This window comes from Odocoileus virginianus, chromosome 26 (assembly GCF_023699985.2).
Source record: "Odocoileus virginianus isolate 20LAN1187 ecotype Illinois chromosome 26, Ovbor_1.2, whole genome shotgun sequence".
NCBI lineage: Eukaryota > Metazoa > Chordata > Mammalia > Artiodactyla > Cervidae > Odocoileus > Odocoileus virginianus.
The window spans coordinates 5,227,354-5,253,471 of NC_069699.1; the positions used below are offsets into that span (position 1 = coordinate 5,227,354).

General features: G+C 40.6%; 1 protein-coding gene across 1 annotated transcript in view; it reads right to left on the reverse strand.

The window, feature by feature from the left end:
- Positions 1–19,986: 19,986 nt before the first annotated feature.
- The window catches only part of DYNC1LI1 (dynein cytoplasmic 1 light intermediate chain 1), a 55,723-nt gene continuing 49,591 nt past the window's right edge, over positions 19,987–26,118 (reverse strand). The window contains exons 9-13 of the mRNA XM_020892126.2: positions 25,749–25,808; positions 25,560–25,604; positions 24,800–24,920; positions 23,636–23,791; positions 19,987–20,926 (exon numbers count right to left, since the gene is read on the reverse strand). Of these exons, the coding sequence (XP_020747785.1) occupies positions 20,814–20,926; positions 23,636–23,791; positions 24,800–24,920; positions 25,560–25,604; positions 25,749–25,808 (495 nt within the window). The 3' untranslated portion in view covers positions 19,987–20,813. The remainder of the gene's footprint in view (positions 20,927–23,635; positions 23,792–24,799; positions 24,921–25,559; positions 25,605–25,748; positions 25,809–26,118) is intronic.

Here is a 26,118-nt window from a genome sequence, read left to right on the forward strand (position 1 = left end):
TAGGGAGTCCTTTCGATGGGGGGAGCCACACAGAAAACTTTCCCTTCATTAATGAATAAACAACCCTGCAGGGAGTGGCTACACTGAAATGAGAAATCTTATTTATGGAGAAAAGATACACCAAATAAAAGATTAAGTTTTGAAGATTATTCAGTTTTCTCCTTTAATAGCAGTTATTTTTTTTAATGAAGGAAAGAAAACATTCAAAGAGAGACAGTTTGTGAAAACACAATTTGAGATTTTCACTATTCAAAAAGTAATTTGGTGCTACCTTTTCAATTAAAATTTTGTTTTCAGCAGGTCCTACTGAAACATCTTCAGGGCTTTCTTAACTATGTTAGGACTGTTAGGCTGGAATGTGGATACAAATATGGATCACAGACCCTGACCGTCCTACAGAGACATCCACAAAGGACCATGTCACAAAACAGAGTGTGTGGATGCCATAAAAGAGAGAGGATACAAATTATAAAAAAGAAAAAAAAAAGATAATACAAATTAAATGTTTTGAGAATTCAGTCGAAGAAAATGACTTTCAGCTGAAAGGATCGGCATGGTGGAGCTTCAAGCTGGGGTTAAACAACAGTGGACTTTGGACGTGCAGAAAGAGGACAGGGGCAACTGCAGGCAGAGTGGCAACGGGAAGAGAAGCCAAGAAGTGCCCGTGAAACAGAACAGAGGAGGAAGGCCACAGTAGGAAAGGAGGGAAACTGACCGGCCAGTTTTGGAGGGCCTAAGGAGGCAGGCTGAGGAGGGACTTGCCTTGTGGTCTAGTGGTTAGGACCCCGTGCTTCCACTGCGTGGGGCACAGGTTCGATCCCTGGCCCAGGAACTAAGATCTCACATGCTTCTTGGCACAGCCAAAAAAAAAAAAAGAGAGAGAAATCAGGCTAAGGAACTAGAGCTTTCCTTTACTGCTGAACAATGAGGAACCACACAGGAGGAAAGTGAATGACCAGAGCTCTTCCTTGGGGATGTTTTTCTAGCAGCCTTGTGTAGACTGGGTGGTAACAGGCAGGCAGGGACTGCTGCAGATGTTCTGGAAATAGGAAAGGGAGGCTCGGACTTGGACGGTGGTCACAGAACCAGAGCAGAAGGGGTGGCCTGAAGAGACTCATGGGAGGGAAAACCAGTGCGATTTGGAGGTTGATTCGCTTGAAGAAAAAGGGAGGACCTGGAACAGAGGCTAAACTTTCAAGCCAGGTAACAGACACAAGAGACAGGGAGCACAGGAGGAACTGCCTCTTGTCAGGATCAAAGCACGCACTGCAAAACGTTAACAGCCTAACAGTCCTACAAGCAGAGTCAGCATGCTTCAAAGATTTATTTAACTTACTGGCAATCAAAAGAATGCAAAAACACTTCGGAGAATGATATGAACAATTGTGTCATGTGTATATATGTGTGTGAGTGTCTATGTATGAAAAAAATGGGAATACAGTTACTAGGCTAGTTCCAAAACTAGCTGAATACTGCACAGGACATAAAATGGTGGCCTCTGTGATTAACTAAAGCAGAGAGAAACCATTTTCATCTCTATCGGGAAAAAGTGAGGTAAGTCAGATAAAGACAACTATCATGTGATATCGCTTACAGGTGGAATCTAAAAACTGAGACACATGAACTAATCCACGGAACAGAAACAGACTCTCAGACTTAGGAAAACAAATTTATGGTAGTCAAAGGGGAAAGGCAGGGGGAGGCAGAGGGACAAATTAGGAGGTTGGGCTTGACACAGGCACACACACATATATAAAATAGATCACCATCAAGGACCTGCTAGGCAGCACAAGGAACTCAATATTCTTTAGTAACCTACACATATGGGGAAAGAATGTAAAAAAAAGCAATGGCTATATGTATAACTGAATCAAGTCAGTGTACACCTACAACAAAGCTAACATTGTAAACCAAAAATACTCCAATATAGAACAGAAAAATTTTTTAATGCCTCTACATTCCCCTCAGGCCCTGGTGGTCCAGGCTGGTGTCACACCCCTGGAGACGTGGGTCCCAACAATGGACTGTCCTGTGGCTGAGGGAGCTGGGCAGGATGTGCCAGCAAACAAGCCCCACTTGGACATGGAGTGCACAGTCCTCTCTGGTGGGGCCACAATCTCCAGACTCAAGTGGGCCCTCCTATCAAGCCAAGGACACCCTTCAAATGGTGGATGCTCTGGACTGGAAGAGCTCTGAACAGTCCCCGTCTCCACGTGGCCTGGTGCTGAGTTCCCACCTCCAGCCTCCTTCCTTAGAGTGGCCCCACCTATGGCCAACAGCGCCCTAAGTGTAGCAGTTTTGCAGGGGTTGCAGTTTGTCTATGGAAGGGTGAAAGGGGAAAAGGTAATGAGCCAAGTCCTTGGGGTTTTGTTCTGGCACATGCCACCCTAATTGACAACCCAGGAACTCGACTTTTCCTAAGGCTCTGACTGCCCCAACTAACCAGAGTGGGCGTGAAGAAATGCTTCTGCCTTGTGGCCATTTCCCATCATTGTTCAGTCACTAAGTTGTGTTCGACTGTTTGCGACTCCATGGACTGCAGCACACCAGGCTTCTCTGTCCATCACTATTTCCCCGAGTTTGCTCAAACTCATGTCCATTGAGTCAGTGATGCCATCCCAACCAACTCATCCTCTGTCATCCCCTTCTCCTCCTGCCTTCTATCTTTCCCAGCATCAGGGACTTTTCCCGGATGAGAATGAGTCAGCTCTTCAAATCAGGTGGCCAAAACTAGTGCTGATGGCACTTCCTATTCACAAGGCCCATGGGGCTGGAAGTGACACCTGCCCTCAAGAAATGTCCTATGGCAGGTCACGGAAAAACAATTCAAAACAGGGCTGACTTTCAGGAAGCCAACTTCAAGAAGTAAATTTCACTCATACTTACTGAAAAAAAAATTTTAATGGAAAACATGCTCCACATGGCTAGTATTGAGACATGCAAATCAGAATTGCAAGGAGGTATCACACTGTGCCAGTCAGAATGGCCATCAGCAAAACGTCTACAGACAATAAATGCAGAGACACCGAGGAGGAAAGGGAGCTCTGCTACCAAGCTGATGAAAATGAAAATTGGTAACATGCACTCTGGAGAACAGTGTGTGGAGGTTCTTTACAAACTAGGAACAAAGCTAGTTTATGATCTAGCCACCCCAGCCCTGGACCTACCATCAGAGAAACACAGAATCTGAAAAGGCACCCCAACATTCAGTGCGGCCCCATCTACAACATCCAAGCCACGGACGCCACCAGTGTCCACTGACGGAGGAACCGAAAAAGATGACGTGCTGTGTGTACACAGTGGGATGCTGGCCACAAAAATACAGGTGAAGTGATGCCATTAGCAGCCACGTGAATGGACCTAGACAAGATCATACTCAGGGAAGTAAATCAAACTGAGAAAGACTAGCATCATATGAGATCACTTACACTCGGAATCTAAAAATTGATACAAATGAGTTAATTTACAGAAGAGAAAAAGACTCTCAGAGTTAGAAAACAAACGCATAATTCCCAAAGGGAAAATCAGGGACGGAAGGGATGAATTAGGAGCTTAGGGTTAACAGATACACTGTCCTATATATACACAAGAGATAATCAAGCGGACCTACTGTATAGGACAGGGAACTCAACTAAACACTCCTATAATAACCTATATGGGAAAAGAATCTGAAAAACGAGACATTTATACGTGTGCGTAAGTGAATCAAGTTGCAGTGGACCTAAAGCAAACAGCATTGTAAATCAACTCTACTTCATATAAAATAAAAATTAAGAAAGCAGAGCCAACCCTACTCCCCTCAGGCCTCAGGAACCCAGGTGCGAATCACATCCCTGGGGCCTGAGCAGGCCTGGGTCTGGAGGCTGGACTCTCATGCGACTGACGGAGGATTTGCAAGCAAATGAGCCCCCTTGGGCCTGTACTGCCCCCTCCCCTCTTGATGGGAGCACAAACTCCAGATCCAGGCAGGCCCTTCAAAAGCTACAGGAAGCCTACCTCACCCAAAGATCTGTGGATCCTCCTGGGTTAGAAGAGCTTTGTGAAGTCATCTGGTCTCCCCTCCTCGTGTCCTGGTGCTGGGGCCCACCTCCACCCTCCTTCCTGAGAGTCACCACACCTAGGGACCACAGCACCCTTAGAGGAGCGGTTTTGCAAGGACTGGGCTTTCTCCGTGGGGTGATAGGTAACAGGGAAAGCGGAAAGACGCACCAGCCCCTGAGCATTTCTTCTCACGCATTAAGCTCTCCTGGACAACCCAGGAACCCAGGTAACCCGATCTGTATGTGGGAAAGTGCTGCCGCCTTGTGGCCCTTGCCTGTAACAACACTTCAAAACCTGCAGCTTATGGGCACTTCCTAGTCACAAACCCAGGGAGGCTGGAAATGACACCCACTCTCAGGAAATATCCTGCGGTAGATCTTGGAAGAATGATGCAAAAAACGGGGCTGACTTTCAAGAAGCCAATTTCAACAGGCAAATTTCATTGACACAGTTTGAAAAGAAAAAGCAGTGGAAAAGATAACCCATTGGCTATTAATGTGCTGCACTTGGTCGCTCAGTTGTCTGATTTTTTGCGACTCCATGGACTGTAGCCTGCCAGGCTCCTCTGTCCATGGGGATTCTCCAGGCCAGAATACAGCAGTGGGTTGCCATCTCCTCATGGCTGTTAATAGAGAAAAGGAGATGAAAACTACAAGGTGGGGGCTTCCCTGGTGGCTCGGTGGTAAAGAATTCGCCTTCCAATACAGGAGACATGGGTTCAATTCCTGACCTGGGAGGATCCCACATGCCACGGAACAAGCCCATGAGCCACGACTACTGAGCCTGTGTGCCTCGACTACTGAAGCCCGTGTGCCCCAGAGCCCGCGCTCTGCAACGAGAGAAGCCACTGCAGTGAGAAGCCCGCGCACCGCAACTAGAGAGTGGCCTCCACTCTCCACAAATAGAGAAAAGCCCTCACAGCAACGAAGACCCAGAACAGTCAAAAATAAGCATATTTTTTAAAAAGAGCTACAAAGATGTATCACCTCACACCAGTCCCAACGGTCATCAGTAAAACATCTAAAAATATCAAAGGTGGAGACAGCGTGGAGCAAAGGGAACCCTCCTATGATGCTGGCAGGGATGTAAATTGGTAACAGCCACTATGGAGAAATCTGCGAAGGTTCCTTAAAATCTAAAAATAAACCTAGCATATGGTCCAGCAATCCCACACCTGCACATATATCCAGAGAAAACTGTAACTTTGAAAGATACGTGCACCCAACGTTCGCTGAAGCATTACTTACAACAGCCAAGACGTGGAAGGAACCTAGATGTCCATCGACAGATGAATGGAGAAAATGTTGTGGTATGTGTACACACACACAGTGGAATATTACTCAGCCATAAAAACGGAACGAGTCTGAGTCAGTTCCAGTGAGTTAGATGAATCTACAGCCTGTTATACAGAGTGAAGTTAGAAAGAGAAAAACAAATATCATGTATTAATGCATATATATGACATCAGAAAGAGGATAGTGATGAAGCTATGTGCAGTAACAGAGATGCCAACAGAGAACAGACTTTTGAACATACTGGAAGAAGGGAGAGTGTGGGATGACTTGGGAGAAGAGTGCTGAAACACACACATATGTATGTGTTACCACGTGTAAAATAGACAGCAGGTGGGAATTTGGAGTATGACACAGGGAGCTCAGCCCCGAGCCTGCGACAACCCAGAGGGACAGGATGGGGGAGGAGGGAGGCTCCAGTGGGAGGGAATGTATGTATAATTATGACTGATATGTGCTGATGTAGAGCTGAAACCACCACAACATTGCAAAGCAATTTTCCTCCAATTAAAAAAAAAAAAAAAAACTAGAGAGGATAAGCAAATCCTATCATCAATCTCGTCGTTTACACCAGCAGAGGGCTGCAATGGCCAAGGAATGCTAGTGTTCCCCCTTTTCTAGGGCTTCTGCACGCCTGTACATGCACTTAATTCCTCCATGGGATTTTGGGGGTGGGGGGAGACTAGAAAAAACAGCCTCCTTGCTTCCAGATCAGTTGGGTATTTTAGTTCAGCACAGTTGGATTACTTGGAAGGGAGATGTGATGGAGAAAGGTAGAAATCGGAACCCTTTCTAACACCATACCCAAAAATAAATTCAAAAATGGATTAAAAGACCAGAAACTATAAAACTCTGAGAGGAAAACATAGGCAGAACACTCTCTGACATAAATCACAGCAAGACCCTCTATGACCCACCTCCCACAGTAGTGAAAATAAAAACAAAAATAAACACATGGGACCTAATTAAACCTAAAAGCTTTTGCACAATGAAGCAAACTATAAGAAAGGTGAAGTGACAGCCCTCAGAATGGGAGAAGATAAAAGCAAATGAAACAACTGATAAAGAATTAACCTACAAAATATATAAGCATATCATGTAGCTCAACACCAGAAAAACAAACAATCCAATCAAAATATGGGCAGATGAACTAAACAGACATTTCTCCAAAGAAGATATACAAACGGTTAATAAACACATAAAAAGATGCTCAACATCGGTCATTATTACAGACATGCAAATCAAAACTACAATGAAGTATTCTGATATTCTGACCTCGTACCAGTCAGAATGACCATCATCAAAAAATCTACAAAAAAAAAAAAAAAATGCTGGAGAGGGTGTGGAGAAAAGGGAACTCTCTTACACTGTTGGTGGGAATGCAAAATGATACAACCACTATGGAGAAGAGCAGGGAGGTTCCTTTAAAAACTAGGAATAAAACTACCATACGACCCAGCAATCCCACTGTAGGGCATATACCGTGAGGACACCAGAACTGAAAAAGACACATGCACCCCAAAACCCAGTGCAGCAGCATTTACAGTCGCTGTAAGTAACTGGAAACAACCTAGACGTCCATCGGCAGATGAATGGATAAGGAAGTTGTGGTACTTATACAATGGAATATTTCGCAGGTATAAAAAGGAACACATTTGAGTCAGTTCTAATGAGGTGGATGAACCTAGAGCCTATTATAGACAGTGAAGTCAGTCACAAAGTCAAAGTGAAAGTGAAGTCGCTCAGTTGTCTCCGACTCTGCAAGCCCATGGACTGTAGCCCACCAGGCTCCTCTGTCCATGGGATTTTCCAGGCAAGAATACTGGAGTGGGTTGCCATTTTCTTCTCCAGGGGACCTTCCTGACCCAGGGATTGAACCCAGGTCTTCTGCCTTACAGGCAGACGCTTCACCGTCTGAGCCCAGGGAAGTTATAGACAGTGAAGTAAGTCACAAAGAGGAAGACAAACATCATACATTAACACGTATATATATGGAACCTAGAAAGATGCTGCCGACGATCCTGCATACAGGGTGGCAAAGGAGACACAGATGTGAAGAACAGACTTTTGGACTCGGTGGGGCAAGGAGGATGGGATGATTTGAGAGAACAGCACTGAAAGGTATCATTACCACATGTAAACAGGTGACCAGAGTTCAGTGTTGAGGCAGGGCGGCCGGTGCTCTGCGACAGCCTAGGGGATAGGGTGGGGAGGGAGGCAGGAGGGGCGTTCAGGATGGAGCAGACACATGCGTATCTATGGCCCATTCAATACTGATGCATGGCAAAACCATCACAATACAGTAAACTAATTATCCTCCAATTAAGTAAGCTTTGTTTTTAAGTTTTCTGATTGCTTAGGGAAAAGAGAAGTCCAATTTGGGAATGTGAATTACAGGGCATCTCTGCCATTACAAAGCCACCACAGACTTGCCTCATACTGAGTCATCATGAGTACAGAAAACAGTTTTCCACTCATCATCAATTAAATCCTAGTTTTTGAAAATAGGAAGCATTAACAGAGGTTCCCGAAGCGAAAATATAACAGAAAGATACCCACTCTCTGCAGGGAACATCTTGTTTCTTGTTATCCTCCCTGTGTTTCTGCAGTCGAAAGAGACACATACTCTCCTGAAGCTGCTGCATGTCAGTTTATAGAAACCAGCTTTGTTTTGTTTTTAATGATTACATTGAGTGGCCATACCTCAGTTTACCTACCCAATTTCCCATGAAGAGGCCTTTAGGCTGTTTCCAATATTTTGCAATTAGTAACAATGTCACAGAGAATAACTGTGTGAGTATTATTTTTGTATCCTCAGATATGTATCTGTGGGGTAAGTTCCTAGGTTAGGTGGTTACTGAGTTTGTGTAGTTTTGTTAAATAGTGCAAATTCCCCTCACCAGAGGTTGTACTATTTTGCACTCCCAGAAATAGTGCACACACCTGTTTCTCCAACATCTCCCACAAAGTGCTTTCTCAAGCTTTGAATTTTTTTCATTCAGAGAGCGAGAAATGATGTTTAGTGTAATTTTAACTTGCATTTCTCCCTGAGAAAAATTCAATGTATTTCCACATATTCAAGAGCTACTTTTATATTATGTTTTACTTGCCTGTTCATGTTTTTTTGCCTATTTACATCCTATAGGGATTTTGGTTCCCCTACCTCTATTTTAAGAATTCTTCAAATATTAAGTATATCAGCTTTCTCTGTGGTATAACTTTTTTCTCTTAACCTTTTTGCCTGCCTTTTGCTTCTGTTTATGGTGTTTTTTGCCATGATGCTTTTTTTCCCATATTATTTTTAGATAGTTAAGTATACAATTTTTCTTTAATTGCATGTATATTGAGTTAAAGTTAGAAAGCCTGTCCCCATTCGGATACAAAAGAATTTTAAGTTTTTTTTAGTACTTGTATGGGTTCATATTTTACATTTAGGTCTGATACACCTGGGAGTTGATTCTTGTGACTGATGTCAGGGATGGATCTAATTTTACCTTTACAAACGGCTAGCAGTTGGTCTAATACCATTTTATACAAGTGTATGTATAAATACATATTTATATATGTGCATACATGTATACATATATAAATATATAAAACTGTTTTCTTGTAGGAACAAGCACTCGAGGCAGCAGGCTTTTCAGAAACGGGCAATCACAGCGATATACTTAGAGCAGATGGCTAAAAGTGCTTGAAAAATCATGGGACTAGTATTTAATGAATTTATGCAAATTAAAATTCCTTCCCTGGTGGCTACCAAAATTTAACTTGTGTAAGTGACACTTTACAGTTTAGAAAAGTACCCCCACACCCTCAATCTGGTTCACCCCACTGTAACTCCAACCCCAAGCAGGCTGTCCTCAACACTACAGAGGGCGGGACTAAGGCTACAGAAGAGCGGATGACTTAGAGTCACCCGCTCAGTGAATGGAGCACCCGGCTCCTCTGCCTCCTGCCACGGCTCTCCAGAGGCCTGGAACCACAGTTCTTCCACATTAAGAGAGCTGTGGTTTTACAAAGTCCATTAAGAAGGTGGTGGTGGTTAAGACGCTCAAATATCTTGCAAGGTAGGGATGGATTAAGACTTTACTTGAAGGTTAAAGATCTCAAAATACTGAGCATCTCCGGCAGCTAAAGAGAAGCAAAATATCTGGGAGTATAGCACAGATGTGGCTATCCAGCAATTCTGCTCCTGGGTAGGTATCCAAAAAATCCAAAAACACTCATTTGGAAAGACACATGCACCCCAGTGTTCAGAGCAGCATTACTTACAATTGCCAGATACAGAAGCAACCTCAGAATCCATCAACAGATGAATGGATAAATAAGATGTGGTACATAAATACAATGGAATATTACTTACAAAAAAGACTGAAATTTTGTCATTCACAGCAATATGGATGGAGTTGGAGGGCATCAAGCTAAGTGAAATAAGTCGGACAAAGACAAATACTGTATGATATCACATATACGGAATTTAAAAGTTACAATAAACCAGATACAGAGAACAAGCGAGTGGTTACAGCGGTGGGGGAGTGGGAGGTACAAACCAGCAGGTGTTAAGACAGGCTCAAGGATGTACTGCACAACATGGGAATACAGACAGTATTTGGTAATGACTTAGTGGAAAGTAATCTTTAAAACTGTATAAAAATTTTAACTAAAAAAAAAGTTGTGATCATTATCTACCATCTTAATAGTACTTCCCACCTGCACAGAATTTTGCAAAGGGCAGAGAGCACACATACACCAAACAGAGTGGGAGACCAACCTGGTTAAGTACGGTGAAGCTGTAGCATTAAAGACAGAACATGCTTTAATAAAAAATGCTTGGAAGAGTCGCATCCTACAGGATGTCAGCTCAAATTTCTGAACCAAAACCTGGCATGGGGCAACATCAAATGACTGATTTGGCTACTGAGTTATCACAGCAGTTCTGAGGGTGATCAGAGGACCCCTGGAGGTCTTGAGAACTTCACAGGGATTCTGGGAGGTCAGAACTATGCTCCTCCTCTTGCTAAGAGGTCATGTGCATTTCTCACTGTGTGAATACTGGTTTGCACTGCAGGTGGAGTAAAATGAGGAGCACTCTAGCACAAGGCAAGGCAGTGGGAGCAAACTGAATTTGCAGTCATTCTCTTCTCCACCACTCTGCGGGAAAATACAAAGCAAATTCACTTAAGAATTCCCTTGATGAAGTAAAATTTTATTAAGTTGCACCAACCAGTACCAGTTCTTCCACAATTCTGTGAGGAAATGGAAAGACACACGTACATTTCTGCTGCTTACTAAAGTGTGTCTGTACTATCGGGTGATAAGCTGGTCTAGCCACTTCCTTCCCCTACTTGAAAGAATTACTTACAGACCAACTGGTTCTTCAGGTGTATTTGGGAGACATTTTCTCAATAATGAATGAAGTGATCCTATCAGTACAAGGAATATAAACTGATAGTATCTGTTGCATTGACAGAATCTGAACTTTCCAGAAAAAAATTAGAACCTTGGGAAATTTGTATCAGCCACTGAGCCTGACAGTTTCCCACCACTTTAAACTTTTCTAATGAGATTTAATAATAACTAAAAATATGTTATTTGGGGAGGAGACATTTCATAATGGGACATGTTAGAATTTGGAAGAACCTGGAGTTTAGCAAACTGAGATTTTCTAAATCCAATGAATGATGTTACAGAAGTGACACGGGGGTAAAAATCCACTCCAGGTGAAAGAGAGACCAATGGTTTTCTCCACTGTAGTTAGCCTGCAAAATACACTTGTCAGGTCTTACCATCAAAAGAGAAAATGCACAATTTTCTGGAAAAGCCATTAAAATACTCCTACCTTTTTCCACCTATATATTTGTGAGGCTACATTTTCTTCCTGAAATTCAGACAGCATTTCATATCAGACGGAATACAGCAGAGGGCAGAACCCAGTTTTCTTCCATTAAGCCAGACACTGAAGAGTTTCTAGAAATGTAGGACAATGGCACCCTTCCACACACTTTTTTTAGTTTCATAGAGTTGTTCTCTGTAAAGTTATGTTAACATAAAATGGATTTATTATTGCTACTTATAAATGAATGAATATTTAAAAAATTTTCAGCTTTTATTTACCATGTGGCAAATATAGATGTGACCACATTAAAAATAATTCTTTGGGGTTCTTAGTAAGTACAAATATAAAGGAACCCTGAGAATTCCCTGCCGATCTAGTGGTTAGGACTCCACGCTTTCACTGCTGAGGGCCCAGGGTGGGGAACTAAGATCCCACAAGCTGTGAGCAAAAAGTAAATAAAATAGAATAGGAATCTTGTAAGCAAAAATTTTGAAAATCGCTGTATCTAAATTTTAGAAAAATAAATTTTACCCCAAGATAAGACAGAAAAGAATTGTCACCAACTAATTCTAAAAAGTTTTGATAATACAATGACATCAAGGTACAGCTCTGCCCCAAACCTGTGTGGTGGTGTGTGTGTCGGTGTGTATTATTCTCCCTCCAGCTATATATAATGGTATTTTGAGAAATTGGAGGCATCATTATTTTATTGTTTCTTAAAAATATAACTAGCTCCATATATACTCTATCTGAAAAATATCTTTTAAAATATCCCTGAATTTCATGTACCTCTTCACATTAATCACTTCATGTATTTTTTATTTTATGTATACATTACAGTTCTTCCTATAATTCTCTAAAGTGATCATGATCACAGGATAATTCTTACACACAAGGCAAGAATTCCCTATCACTACCTACAATCCTATTTCAGCATGGGGAACCACTATTTGATAAAGACACTAATAAAGGTGCTACATGAAGGAGGAATTCCCATATTTTGGCATTTTGCCAATTTAAGAAGCAAGTACTTTCTGAAAAGCAAAAGCCCACACCGAAAACGGTAAAGGATATTACCATTTGGGCACTGTTACGTTCCATAATGGGCCTTATAAATTGACATCTGATAGCTTTAAAGAAGCAAAAATAACAAGTTCTACATCAATCTTGGGCTTCCCTGGTGGCTCAGTACTAAAGAATCTGTGCCTGCCAACGCAGGAGACATGGGTTCAGTCCTTGAGTTGGGAAGATCCTCTGGAAAAGAAAGTGGCAAGCCATTCCAGTATTCTTACCTGGGGAATCCCAGGGACAGAGCAGCCTGACAGGTGGCATGAGGTTGCAAGAATTGGACTCAACTTAGTGACTAACCACCACCATCAATCTTACACAAGCTCTTTACAACGAATACAAAGAGGGAATACTTCAAAACTTGATTCATGATGTCAAACATAAACTTGATATCAAAGACTGACAAGTCCATGGAAAGTATAGGTCAATTTTTCTCAGAAGCATGATGTAAAATCCTAACAAAATATGCACAAACCAAATTCAGCTTTATCAAGATCAAGTTAAACCTATTTCAGAGATACAAAGTTGGCTTAATATTTCTAAGAGGTAATGTAACTGATAATCATTAACAGAAAAATTATCTCTAATATATTAAAAAATTTTTATAAAATTTAACACCTATCTATGATAAAACTTATATAACTAGGAAAGAAGAGAACTTTCTGATAGAGGATCTACAAAAAGCATGTAACAAATAAACTCAATAGTGAAATACTTAAAGCTTTCACTCAGGAAACAAGATAAAGATACTTCTACTCCTTGATTCCAGAGAATCCTACATTGGAGTATAGGTGTCACAAAGCAAGATAACATTAGAAAAGAAGAAATAAAACTCGTTATTTACAGATGACATAACTGTACTAGAAAAATATAAAGTACAGAGGGTGCACCCTTCCATAACCTAGTTTGTAGAGCAGAGGACTACAGACCAGATGTGTGTATAATAAACTACAGATGAACTATTACATTAATAAACAGATTTTAGTAAGGTTGCTGGATAAGATCAATATAAAAAAAGTGTATTTCTACATACCAGCAACAAAGTAACATTTTAAAAGGATGCCATCTAAAATACCATCAAAAAGAGAATTCTCTGGCAGTTCAGTGGTTAGAACCCCTCGCTTTCACCGCTGAGGACCCAGGAGTCTGGGAACTAAGACTGTGGTCTGGGAACTAAGATCCCACAAGCTGCACAACACAGCCAAAATAAATAAATAAGTAATAAAACAGCTTTAAAAAATTAGCTGAAAAAACATCTACCAAAAGAAAATGCAACCTGAAATACAAATACACTTGAAACTATAAATACTTCAAGGAGAGAATGAAGATCTATATAAATACAAAGATTTTCCTCTGCATAGTTTTGGAGGATATAAAAATTATAATTATCCCCAAAAGGATCTATAAATTCCATGCAATCTCAATCAAAATGCCACTTTTTTTTGGTGTGGCAATGGACCAACTGACTCTGAAGTTTATATGGAAATGTAAACCGTCAAGAATAGCTAAAATAATCTTATGGAAATACATTAGAGGAGGGCTTAGGCTGCCAGACAAAGGCTTCTTTTTTAACTACAGAAACTGACAAGGCAATACTGGTACAGGACACAGACACCGGCATTATGGATAAGACAGAAAGCCCAGAAACAGACGCATGAATCAACACACAGTCCAATTATGACCAAGGTGACAATGCAGTTCAGAAGGATGATACCCTTCCCCCAATTAATGGAAGAAAAGCTATAATAAACCTAGACAGCGTATTAAACAGTAGAGACATCACCTTTTGACAAAGGTCCATCTAGTCAAAGCTATGGTTTTTCCAGTAGTCATGTATGAATATGAGAGTTGGACTATAAAGAAAGCTTAGCACCAAAGAATTGATGGTTTTGAACTGTGTGTTGGAGAAGACTCTTGAGAGTCCCTTGGACTGCAAAGAGATCCAACCGGTCCATCCTAAAGGAGATCAGTCCTGAATATTCATTGGAAGGACTGATGCTGGAACTCCACTACTTTCACCACCTGATGCAAAGAACTGACTCATTGAAAAAGACCGATGTCAGGAAAGATTGAAGGCGCGAGGAAAAGGGGACGATAGGTGAGATGGTTGGATGGCATTACAGACTCGATGGACATGAGTTTGAGCAAGCTCCGGGAGTTGGTGATGGACAGGGAAGCCTGGAATGCTGCAGTCCACGGGGTCGCAAAGAGTCGGACACGACTGAGCAACTGAACTGAACGATAACGAATTAACTGAACACGTTAAAAAAAAAAGAAAAACCCTTATCCCCTATTTCACACCACGTACAGAAATCAATCTCAGGTGAACTCATGAATTGTAGAAAAGTAAAACAATAAAGCTTCTGGGGGGAAAAAAACTTAAGACTATCTTCACAACCTTTAAAAGTGAAGTTGCTCAGTCATGTACGACTCTTTGCGACCCCATAGACCGTAACCTACCAGGCTCCTCTGTCCATGGGATTTCCCAGGCAAGAGTACTGGAGTGTGTTGCCATTTCCTTCTCCAGGGGATCTTCCCAACCCAGGGATCGAACCCAGGTCTCTGGCATTGCAGGCAGATGCTTTACCGTAAGAGCAACCTCTGAGGACAAGCAAAAACATCTTCAGAACAGGTTAAAAAAAAAAGTGAAAGGGCCAAACCACAGAATGAGAAAAGATATTTGCAATGCATATCTGACAAAGACTAGTATTCTGAATATGTTAAGAATGAGTCAGAAAGAAGTCGCATATTTCCCTGTTTTTCTGAGAAGGGAAAAAAAGAAAAGATTCTTAAGATTCTCAAATAGGTACATTACAGATAAGGATAACCAAATGGCGAATAAACATGAAATGTGCTTAATTTAATTATTTATCAAGGAAATAAAATTAAAATCACAATGAGATCCTACTGTATCAACAAAACTCCAGCCAGAATGACAGACAATAGCAAGTGTATACAAAGATATAGAGCAACTGGAACTTTTGTATATTGCTGCAAGTAATGCAAATTCCTTTTAAAAAACTAATACATAATTCACCCTTCTGAAGTGACAAGTCTTTAGTCCATTCACGAGACTGAGGACTGTATCATTTCAGAACTACTTCTATAACCCTCAAAAGAAACCCTATACCTATTAGCAGTCAATCCTCACTGCTCTCTCCTCTTGCAACCACTAATATGTCTCAGAGAAGTGGTCTACTCTGTGGACATTTCATATAAATGGAATCACACGTTTTGACTTCCTGTGACTGGCTTCTTTCACTTAACATGTTTCCAAAGTTCATCCATGTTGTAGTAGATATCAATATTTCATTCCTCTTGTTTGTTTGTTTGGGCATACCACCTGACTTATAGGATCCTAGGTCCTGGACCAGGGATTGAGCCTGGGCCCTCAGCAGCAAAAGCACAGAGTCCTAAGCACTGGACCACCAATTCCCCCTTCCTTTTTATAGCTGAAAAATATTCTATCGGATGGACAGGCCACACTTTGTTTATCCATTTGTCCACTGATGGATGTTTGGGTTATTTTCACCTTTTAGCTATTATCACTAGCTGGTAATAGCTGTACTGTTATATATAATGCTGCTATAAACATCTGTATACAAATGTTTCTAGGAGGACAGACATTCTCATTTCTGTTGGGTATATATCCAGGAGTGGAAGTGCTAGGTCTTATGGTAAGTATATGCTTAACCTCTTGAGGAACCACCACACTGCTGTCCAAAGCAGCTGTGCCACTTTACATTCCCAACAGCAACATACAGGTGGTTCTAATTTCTTCACATATTTGCCAATTGCTACTTTTTATTTTTGGCTGTGAGTTTGGGATCTCATTGTGGCTTTGTTTTGCATCTCCCCAGTTATAAATACTAATGACATCAAGCATCTTTATATGTGCTTTGTCATTTGTGTATCTTCTATGAAGAAGGATCTACTCAAGTGTTTTGTCCATTTTAACACCAAGTTGATTTCCTATGAAGTTTTAAAGAGCTTTCCTAAATTCTGAATACTAAACCCTTATCAGATATATAATTTGCAAACATTTTCTCCCAGAAATGCGACCTCTTGTAACTCTGGAAAAACTGTTTGGCTAAACATGTAATATCTGCTAATGCTGAAAATACACACAGCTTATGAATCCAGCAATCCAGGCAGACATTACACACCCAACAGAAAGAACACATTTTCCACAAGACACACTGCAGACTGTTCATGAGAGCACCAGTCATAACAGCAAGAGGAAAACTGAGAAACCACCCAGATATCTGGCAGGAAGCTGAGTACTGGTCCCCGAGGATGCCGCTGTCCTCGTCTCTGGCACCTCTGTGCATTACTTCACTAGGAACTCCACAGGTGCAATCAGGATTCTCAGAGGGGAAAGTCAGACTTCCATATTCTTGGAAGTCATCCCTTCATCCCAACAAGTAAAAAAGCTGAACACACTGGGAAAAATAAACAAGTCTTCTTGGATCTGTCAGAGAAGCGAGGTGACAGGGCCAACTGCAGTCCCCAAACTGGAGAGACAGGTGGGTGGACACGGAGAATCACAACCTACTGAAGCAGAAACTTCCAGGCAGAAACCTCTACGGGAGACAACACTGGGGTGAGGGGGCCTGAACTGTAACTAACACATTGCTGGAGCTCAGCATGGACAAGTCTATGAATTAAACACTACGGGGATCATGAGGGGATCCCCACAGTTGTGTGAGTTTTACCTCCAGGAGCTCTACTAGAGTCTCAGAGGGAAATTCAGAGAAAAATCCCCTGGTGATTCTGGCAGGGGAAGGAAGAAAGTAACCATTTTGAAATGTCAGAGTCTTCTGTTCTTAACAAGGCTTGCCCTCAGCAGAAATTATTTTATCAGAGACTGAACATACTGGTAGGGAAATCCCCAACTCCAGCTCCCCCTAGAGAAGCACTCGTGAAGTTCAGAGCCCAGGGACACCGGCTTACTGAGAACTGATCACACCTCCTCAAGCCCTCGCCATCAATCACAGCACTAAAAGGTCTATTCACTGGAGCTCCTGCTATCCAGTACACCATGTTCAGCTGTCAACAGAAAATTACAAGGCAGAGTAAAAGCTCCCCCACCCCCAAAAAAACCCCCATCACAGCCTGAAGAGACCTACAGCAAGCATCAGAATCACATTCAGACTCGGCAGAAATGTTAGAACTATTAGACCACGAACTTAAAACAGCTGTGATTAATACGTTGAGGCCTTTAACAGTAAAAGTAGACAACACACCAAAACAAATGGGTAATATAAGTAGAGAGATGGAAATTCTAAGAAATAACCTTTTTAAAAAACACATTAAACTGTAACAGAAATGATGAATGCTTCCCACGGGCTCATCAGTCGACTCGACTTGGCTGAGGAAGAATCTCTGAGCTGAATGATAGGTTAACAGAAACTTCAAAAACTAAAAAGCAGAGAGAAAAAAAGCCTGGAGGTGGGGTGGGAAAAAAAGAGGAAACAGAATACCCCAAAACTATGGGACAACTACAAACAATGTAATATATGCATGAGAACGCTGAGATACGAGAGAAAAGGACGGAAAAAATACTTGAAGCAATAGTGACTGAGAATTTCCCCCAAGTTAATATTATTGAGAATTTCCCCCCAATTAATGTCAGATACTAAACCACAGACCCAGGAAGTTCAGAGAGTACTAAAGATAACCACTCCTCCACCCCCACCCCTAGGCACCTAGGCATAGCATATTCAAAGCTGCATAAAATCAAAGATTTTTAAAATCTTAGAAGAAGTCAAAGGGAAAACACCACCTATGGAGGACCCAAGGCAGTAACATTCAATTCCTCTTCAGCAACCACGCAGACAAGGAGAGAGAAGCGCTGGGGGAGCTCACAGCGGATTACTCACGTGGGCCACACTTAATCCCATGGATCCTGATATGCAGAAGCAGCAGGGTCAGAGTGAGCAGCAGTGTGCTGGAAGCAGAGACTAGAAGATGCAATGCTGTTGCCTTTGAAGACGGACAGAGGACCAGGAACCAAGGAATTCAGGCAGCCTCTAGAAGCTGGAAAGGAAGGAAAGACGCTCCCTGGAGCCTCCACAAGAAACCAGACCTGCGGACACTTTAACGTAGCACAGCTGATTTGGGGCTTCTGACCTCCAGAATGGCATGATAACATGTTTGAATTAAACCAGCAAATTCTGTCAGCGTGTTACAGCAGCAGTAGGAAACTAAGATACCCCTGTCAACAGCACACTAGAGAGATCACAGTGCTTTTGCACAAGAAATAGTGTGATGCAATGAGAATCAGTAACTATTGCTGCAGGCAACAAAATGGAGGCAGCCCAGAAAACGGAAAGAAGCCTGACGCAAAGAAATATAAACGCTAAGATTCCATTTATATACAGCTTAAATATAAGTAAAACATCTATGGCTTTGGAGAAAGGGGCAGGAGTTACTTGGTGGGTGGGAGGGCTGATGAGGGGGCACACAGGAAATACCAGCAACGTTGTCCTTCTCCATGTTGGTGCTGGTTATATGTGATCACTTTGTGGTATTTCAAACCACACACCTGTAAGTTGTCTACTTTTCTGTACTGTATACGTCAATTTAAAAGGGCTAAAACAAAATTAAGTAATTTTAAAACAGATTTCCTTGCAAAAATTGGGACCAAAAAAGGTTTAAAGTCTAACCACACTAAACAAAAGATCTTCAATTAGTTAAAACTAAACTTCATATAAAGTGAACAGTTATAATTAATTCAGGTAACAAAGCAATTCTGAGGGTTTTCTAATACACAGAAAAAAACAAAACAAAACAACATGAGTTGGTCTAGACATGCAAAAGCAGCAGACATACCACAGTATACCCTGAAGCACAGTCTACAATTCTCTTCACTGGTTTCTTACTTCAAGTACAACTAGTTTAGAAAAACTGGTCTTTACACCACCAGAATTGCAGAATTGTTAAGATTTTATCAGTGGCATTTTCCCCCTCATATTTTATCAAACAAAATGTTTTTGCAAATTAATTTTTCCAGGCCCACAAACATCCTAGGTTTTTCCCACACTGAAACAAATTATAACCCTCTCGTATATTTTGGTATTTACATTCAACCATTAGGAGCCAAATACTACTGTAAAACTAAACAGATTTTTAAAGTCATAATGAAAGAATTACGTTTGAAAGTAGAGGTACTGTCCTCAAATATTTTGTGGAAAAAAAAAATCTTTGGAATATATATTATAAAGTTGTAACAAAAACCAATGTAAATAGTAGTAACCGTTTTCCCTCAATTATCTGAAATTAAGCAATAGGTCAAATGTACATATGTTCTTTAGGTGAACGTCAGTACGAAAATCTAACTGTTCTTACAAATGCTTCAAAACAAGCACTGAAAACTGAGTATCAAAACAGTGAAACAACTACCAGGTGATCTGACCTGTAAGAGTAGCTATGTGAATTTGCCGAACTTTTAAAACAGTTTCTGCCCATTAAATAATGATAAAAAAGGCTTTATTTTTTCCTACTAGGAATGCTGACATTAGATTTGATAATTCAAGACATGCTGATAGGGAAGATGTAATGATCAAGGTAAATTCATAATTTAAGGAGACTTACAAGGTAGTAATCTCATGTACTTACTTGTCTCTTAGAAGAGTAGAAAGCTTAATAATCCTATGAAGTTAAATACTTTAAAATACTGACAAATCTTATTCATTATATGATATAGATTTACATATAAGAGAATGCAACAAGTTATCTGAACCTGAATGCAGAGAATAAATACTTTATTAACTGATTACAGTTGAAAGTCACAAACAAAAAAGGGGTATATTAAGGCAGAGTCATATATATATATATATGTGTGTAGGTAAATATATATATATATAGACAAATCCAAAGACTGTTACCTCTTTACATTTGAACAACCTCTGCATTTCTCTTGTACACATTTAGGCAGTGTGCTTTCTTTTTCTTCTCAGTTAAAGAAACAAATCTTGACCAATGTTTCTAAATTATATTTTGATAACTTATAGGACCATGGATTAAGACAGTGACTAGTGTATCCAATGCTACCTGATAGTTTTCTCAGCATATTCCATGTGTGGTGGTATAGTTACGGTGGTGTGGAAAATCTGACAACTGATCATCTCCTCTTTTCCAGCAAAACTAACACATAACTTTTTAAAAGATTTCTTAACAGTCTTAACTAAAATAAGCTTGAACTTCCAAGTCAGTCAAATGCCCAAAGCATATTCTTTTTCTGCCCTTCCCAAACCCTCCTAGACATTTTAAGTAGCCTTTAGAATATGATCCCATGGCTGTATTTCAGATCTATAAATTTGAGTTTTTCAAAATCCAAAATTACTTTCTTACGCAAAGTGGCGATGCAAATAGCAATCCTACATGGTGTAGAATAATTTTTTCTGTATAGTTCCCTTTTATTAAAAAATGGGCAACCACACACACCAAAAAAGGACATAAATTTAGTCCATCTGAAAAAGCACTCCAGCTCCCTAATTCCACTTTTGAAGGAGAAGGCAGAGGCAAGTTTACATTATCCCAGATAACTGAATAAATGGCTTTATTTGGTATCTTCAAGAAGCTTCTCCTTCTGTAGGAGATGTAGGTGTTGTAGCGGAAACTGTAACTGGTTTTCGTGCAATTCTGTCCAGTTCCGCATGAACATCTGACAGGACAGGCTTCTGGCCTACATTGAAGGAAAAGAAACTAAGATTTAGACATAAGGCAAAATATCTTTTACACCAACCATCTTCATTTAACAGCTGCCAATAGTTTCATTAACTTCATCTCACACACATATAAAAAACATACATAAACATATCTTTATCTAAAACACATGTATCTAAAACTTTACCTATATATATATATATAAATATATATATATAAAATATATAAATATATATATAAACATCCTAATTTAAAAACAAATTCCCTCATTTTTTTTATTAAATTTTTTATTTGGGGGGGGGGTCACATGGCATGTGGGATCTTAGTTCCCTGACCAGGGATCAAACTCACAGCCCCTGCAGTGGAAGCACAGAGTCTAAACCACTGGACTGCCAGGAAAGTCCTTACAGTCCCTCATGTTAAGTTGTAGGGTCTGTTACTAAACAGAAGTAAAACTAGCACCTACCATTTCATCTCATAAAGGTTTTTTTGTTTGTTTGTTTTAAATAAGAAGGCACAGAACAAACATAGAAAATAGCTAGAAAACAGCCAATAAAATGTTGTAATCTGGAAAGATGAGTGAGTGGTAATTAAGTCAGCAGTCCTGAGACAGGTAATCTTTTCTACACTGAGGGTGACAGAAGCCAGAAAGTAATTCAATTTATACTCAGAAATCTGTAAGATTAAAAATGGTAGCAGCAGGTACTTGAGAAAAGGGTGGCAAGAAGGTGTGATTAAAAAAGGAGAATAGGTGAAAGTCTGAAGAGCACTTATACAAACAACAAAGGGAAAAACCATTTCATCAAAATTAAAAAATTCTGCGTTTCACAGGACACTCTTACCACAGTGAAGGGACAACCAGCACAGGAACACTTGTGAACTCTATGTCTGTTATTTGGGGAGACAATACTTGTGAATTCTACATTTGAAAAATGTCCAGCAAACAGAAAATATAAAAAACACTTAGAACTCAATAATAAAAACAACCCCACTTTAAATGGGCAAAGAATCTGAATAGACATTTCACCAAAGATTAGATTAAAATGGCTATTAAACACGTAAAAAGATTTTCAAAATCATTAGCTATCAGGGAAATTCAAATCAAAACCACAATGAGATACAACTTCACAGCTGAAATGATGTCTCTCACCAAGAAGATGGACAAGTGGTGACCATTTTGTAATGTATAAAAATATCCAACCAGGGACCGCCCTGCAGTCCAGCGGTTAGGACTCTGAGCTTCCACTGCACAGGGCACGGGTTCCAGCCCTTGTTGGGGAACCGAGATCCCACGTGCTGTGCGGTGTGGCCAAAACAAAAAAATCAAATCACTAGGTTGTATACTTGAAATATACTATCGTTCATCAATTATATTTCACTCTAAAACACAAGACACACATGCAAAAATACTCTAACAAAGAGACATTCTGGACTTGGTTAAGCAAAACCAAAAGAAAAAACAACAAAAACCCACAAAGATGAATAATAACACCAGTTGGAAAGCATGTGGAGAAACTGAGGTCCTCATAAACTGCTGGTGGGAATGTAAAGTGGTGCGGCATTTTGGAAACTTTAAACACAGGGGTACTACATGACCCACCAGTCCCAATCCTAGACACATACCCAAGAGAAATGAAAATATGTGCATGTCAACTGATGAATGGATAAATAAAAGATGTATGCACACCCACACAATGGGATTTTTTTCAACAGTAAAAAAATACTGATACACATGCTACAACATGGATGAAACTCAAAAACATTACTTTAAATAGGCATATACTGTATGACTCCCATTTATATGAAATCTTCAGATAGGCAAATACACAGAGAAAGAAAGCAAATCACTGCCTAGGAGGAGTGTAGGGGAGGGAAGGGTAACTGCTAATAGCGAGGATTTTTTTTTTTTTAGTTTTTTAAAAAAATTTTTACAATGCTGTGTTGGTTTCTGAGATACAACAACTCAAACCATCCATAATTATGCACACATTCCCCTTCCTCCCTTACCTCCCTCTTCTCCCCCACCCCACCCCTGCAGGCCATCCCAGAGCGCCAGACTGGGCTCCCTGGGCTCCACAGCAACTTCTCCCAGCTATCCACCCTACCTGAGAGCGTATACATCCCGAGGCTACTTCCTCCATCTGCCCCACTCTCCCCCAGCTGTGCACACAAGCCCATGCGCTACGTCTGCATCTCTGTTCCTTCCCTGCATGTAGCTTCCTCAGTGTCACTTTAGTCTAGATTCCATATATATGCGCTAATACAGTGTACTGGTTTTCTCTGACATACTTCACTCTGTATTATTAGGCTCTGGGTTCAACCATCTCACTAGAACTGTCTCAAATTCCTTCTTTTTGATGTGGATGTCTTTAACGAGATGAAAATGTTCTAAAATTAGATTACGGTAATGTTTTGCATGGTTTCCCTGGTGGCTCAGCAGTGAAGAAGAATCCGCCTGCCAATGCAGGAGGAATGGGTTCAATCCCTGGGCTGGGAGGATCCCCTGGAGAAGAGAATGGCAACCCACTCTAGTATTCTTGCCTGGAGAATCCCATGGACAGAAGCCTGGCAGGCTACAGTCCATGGGTATCAAAGAATCAGGCATGACTGAGCAACTAAATAACAACAACAAAATGGTCTGTGTAAGTCTTTAAATACACTAAAACACTGAAATGCACACTTTCAGTGCACAATACAGCTGGTAAGAAAGGAAAGCTCCAGTAAGCACCTGACTTCTTGGCAGATGGTGGTAAGCCGCCGCCTCCGCCTGCAGCCCCACCGCCAGGGCTACCAGCGCCCACACCAGGGCCTCCTGGGGAGCCAGTCTTCTTACTCAGCAAGCTGTTAAAGAAATTTGCCAGGACACCTTCACTTGTAGCTCCAGCTATCAAAAAAAAAAAGGATAAAAAACGTTCTCAAAGCATTCAGCTTTTCTGTAAATTATTACAGTAATGATACACAGAAAATGAATCACACACAGAGAATGTTCCAAATCCAAGCCAGGTTTTATCTTTTGAGGCAAGGTAACTTCTCTAATCTACTCATATATAAAACAAAATATGAGTAAGTGTTAAGAATGTAAGGTAATTATTAAAAACTTAGAGTGTTATTTTTTCTTTACATTTTATTGCTTTTTTGCTGTGCTGGGTTCATTGCCGAACGAGGATACAATGTTATTTTTGAAAGGCCAAAAGCATTTAAAACAGATGCTACTTGTGAATATATATCCCTTTTGAAAGGGGTTCTTCAAAAATAAAATAGTTGTTTCAAGTATTACACAAAGCTGTCCAATCTGATATGAAAACCAGAAGCCCTAAGAGATTAATGGACAAAGGAGGGCAATAAACAATTCACAGAAGAAAAATACAAACAGGAAGAAAATACTAGGGGCGGTGGGAGCTCTTATTAGTTAATATTTAGAGAATGCTGATTAGGTTTAGACAAATTGCAAGGCTGCATGTGGATGACAGGTAACCTGAACAACTGAGAAACATCAGGAGAGGGCATAAAAAGATAAGAAGTCTCACTACTAATCCCACGTAGGGCAATTGTTCCTATAGAAATAACTATAATGCACAGAGTTTTTTTTGCTTGTTAACTGCAAATAACCCATTTAGGTAAAACAAGAATTCCTCCAATGACCTACACCTATAGGAGTGTGATTAAATATAACCCAAAGCTTTTATAAAGTGCACACCACAGAGTGTATGTTAAGACTACACTGTAAAATGGTTCTGTCTGATTCACTGAGTTCCTATCTCTATAGATTCACAAAGACAAGATGCTAATGCATAAAAAAGAAAACAGCTAAGGCAAGAGGTGGGATGACACTAGGCAGATTTCTGTTGTGAAATACATTGTGCTGTTTACTCTTAAAAAGAGAGAAATGTACCTTTCATGTTCGGATCGATTTTTTTTGACCCAGCAGGGATGGGTGACACACTGGCAACATTGGACGACACAGATCTGTTTGGTGTGCGAGGGGAGCCTCCTGGGACTCTTGGGGAGGCGTCCTAAGTAAAAAGGGGAAAGCCGCATTTATAAAGCCCTGAAAGCTCCACTTCACAGAAGCGACCATATGAACACTCCTTTACAACTGCCCCCACCTCTTCTGCTGGCCCCTTCATGCTGCAAGCCCTGGGCAGAAGTGTTCAGCAACTGTGTCCTCGCTATTAAAACACCAGGGACCCTCACACTTTAGCATACTAATTTTCCCTTGAAGTGTGGTTATGAACAGAAGCGTGGGAGTCAGATCCAGACTCCAATCTGGACTTGCATCCTATCCCACCAACGTATAATCTCAGGCAAGCCATGATGTCCTAAAAAGCCTCCATTTCCCTACCTGCAAAATGGGGATAAGGCTAGGACCTGCCTCATCCAGCTGTTTTGAGAATTTATAAAATAACATACAAAAATGGTTCAGCCTACTAACGGATACAGGACAAATGGTACAAAATAGATCTTTATGATTTCAATATTCTAAAAGGGAATGAAAATTTATCTTTTAAAATCTCAAAAATTCCAGGGGAATTCTTAATTCAACTTTATATCCAAGTATACCCATAAGAGACAGATATACAATTAAAGAAATAAAAGAACTAAAACAATATGCACTGCATTTTAACCATTTAGTCAAGATCTGTAATACTGACCACAGGCCTTCCAGCTGCAGTTGGGGGTTGCTTTGCTAAAAGGGACTGAAAAACACACAAAAATTCTAGGTTAGACATTCAGTTATGTAATGCTGTTTTTAAAGAAAATGTGTACAAGAACCATTAACCATTTACCATTAACCATTAACCATTAACCATACTAAGTCTGCTACTGATGTAATTTCATACCTGTAGCTTCATGAGAAACACTTGGTCATCTTCTGCCACAATTTCCTTCTCATGCACAAACTGAAATGAGCAATGCATAAATGAACAAGTCATTATGCTACAGTCATTCATAACTCACTCTCTAGATTACTTTTTAAAAACACCGAGAATATGAATATTACCCGTATCACATATACATGGGTGGACTGCCCTCCCCAGGGCCTTCAGCAGAGCTGTCCAATACCGATCTGCGCTAATGTAAATGTCCCGTATCTGTGCTGTCCAACATGTTAGCCTGTGGCTACTGAGGAGCTGCAATAATGGCTAATGTGACTGAGGAACTGAATTTTTCATTTAGTTGTACTTACTTTATACTTAAGAGCTATATGTA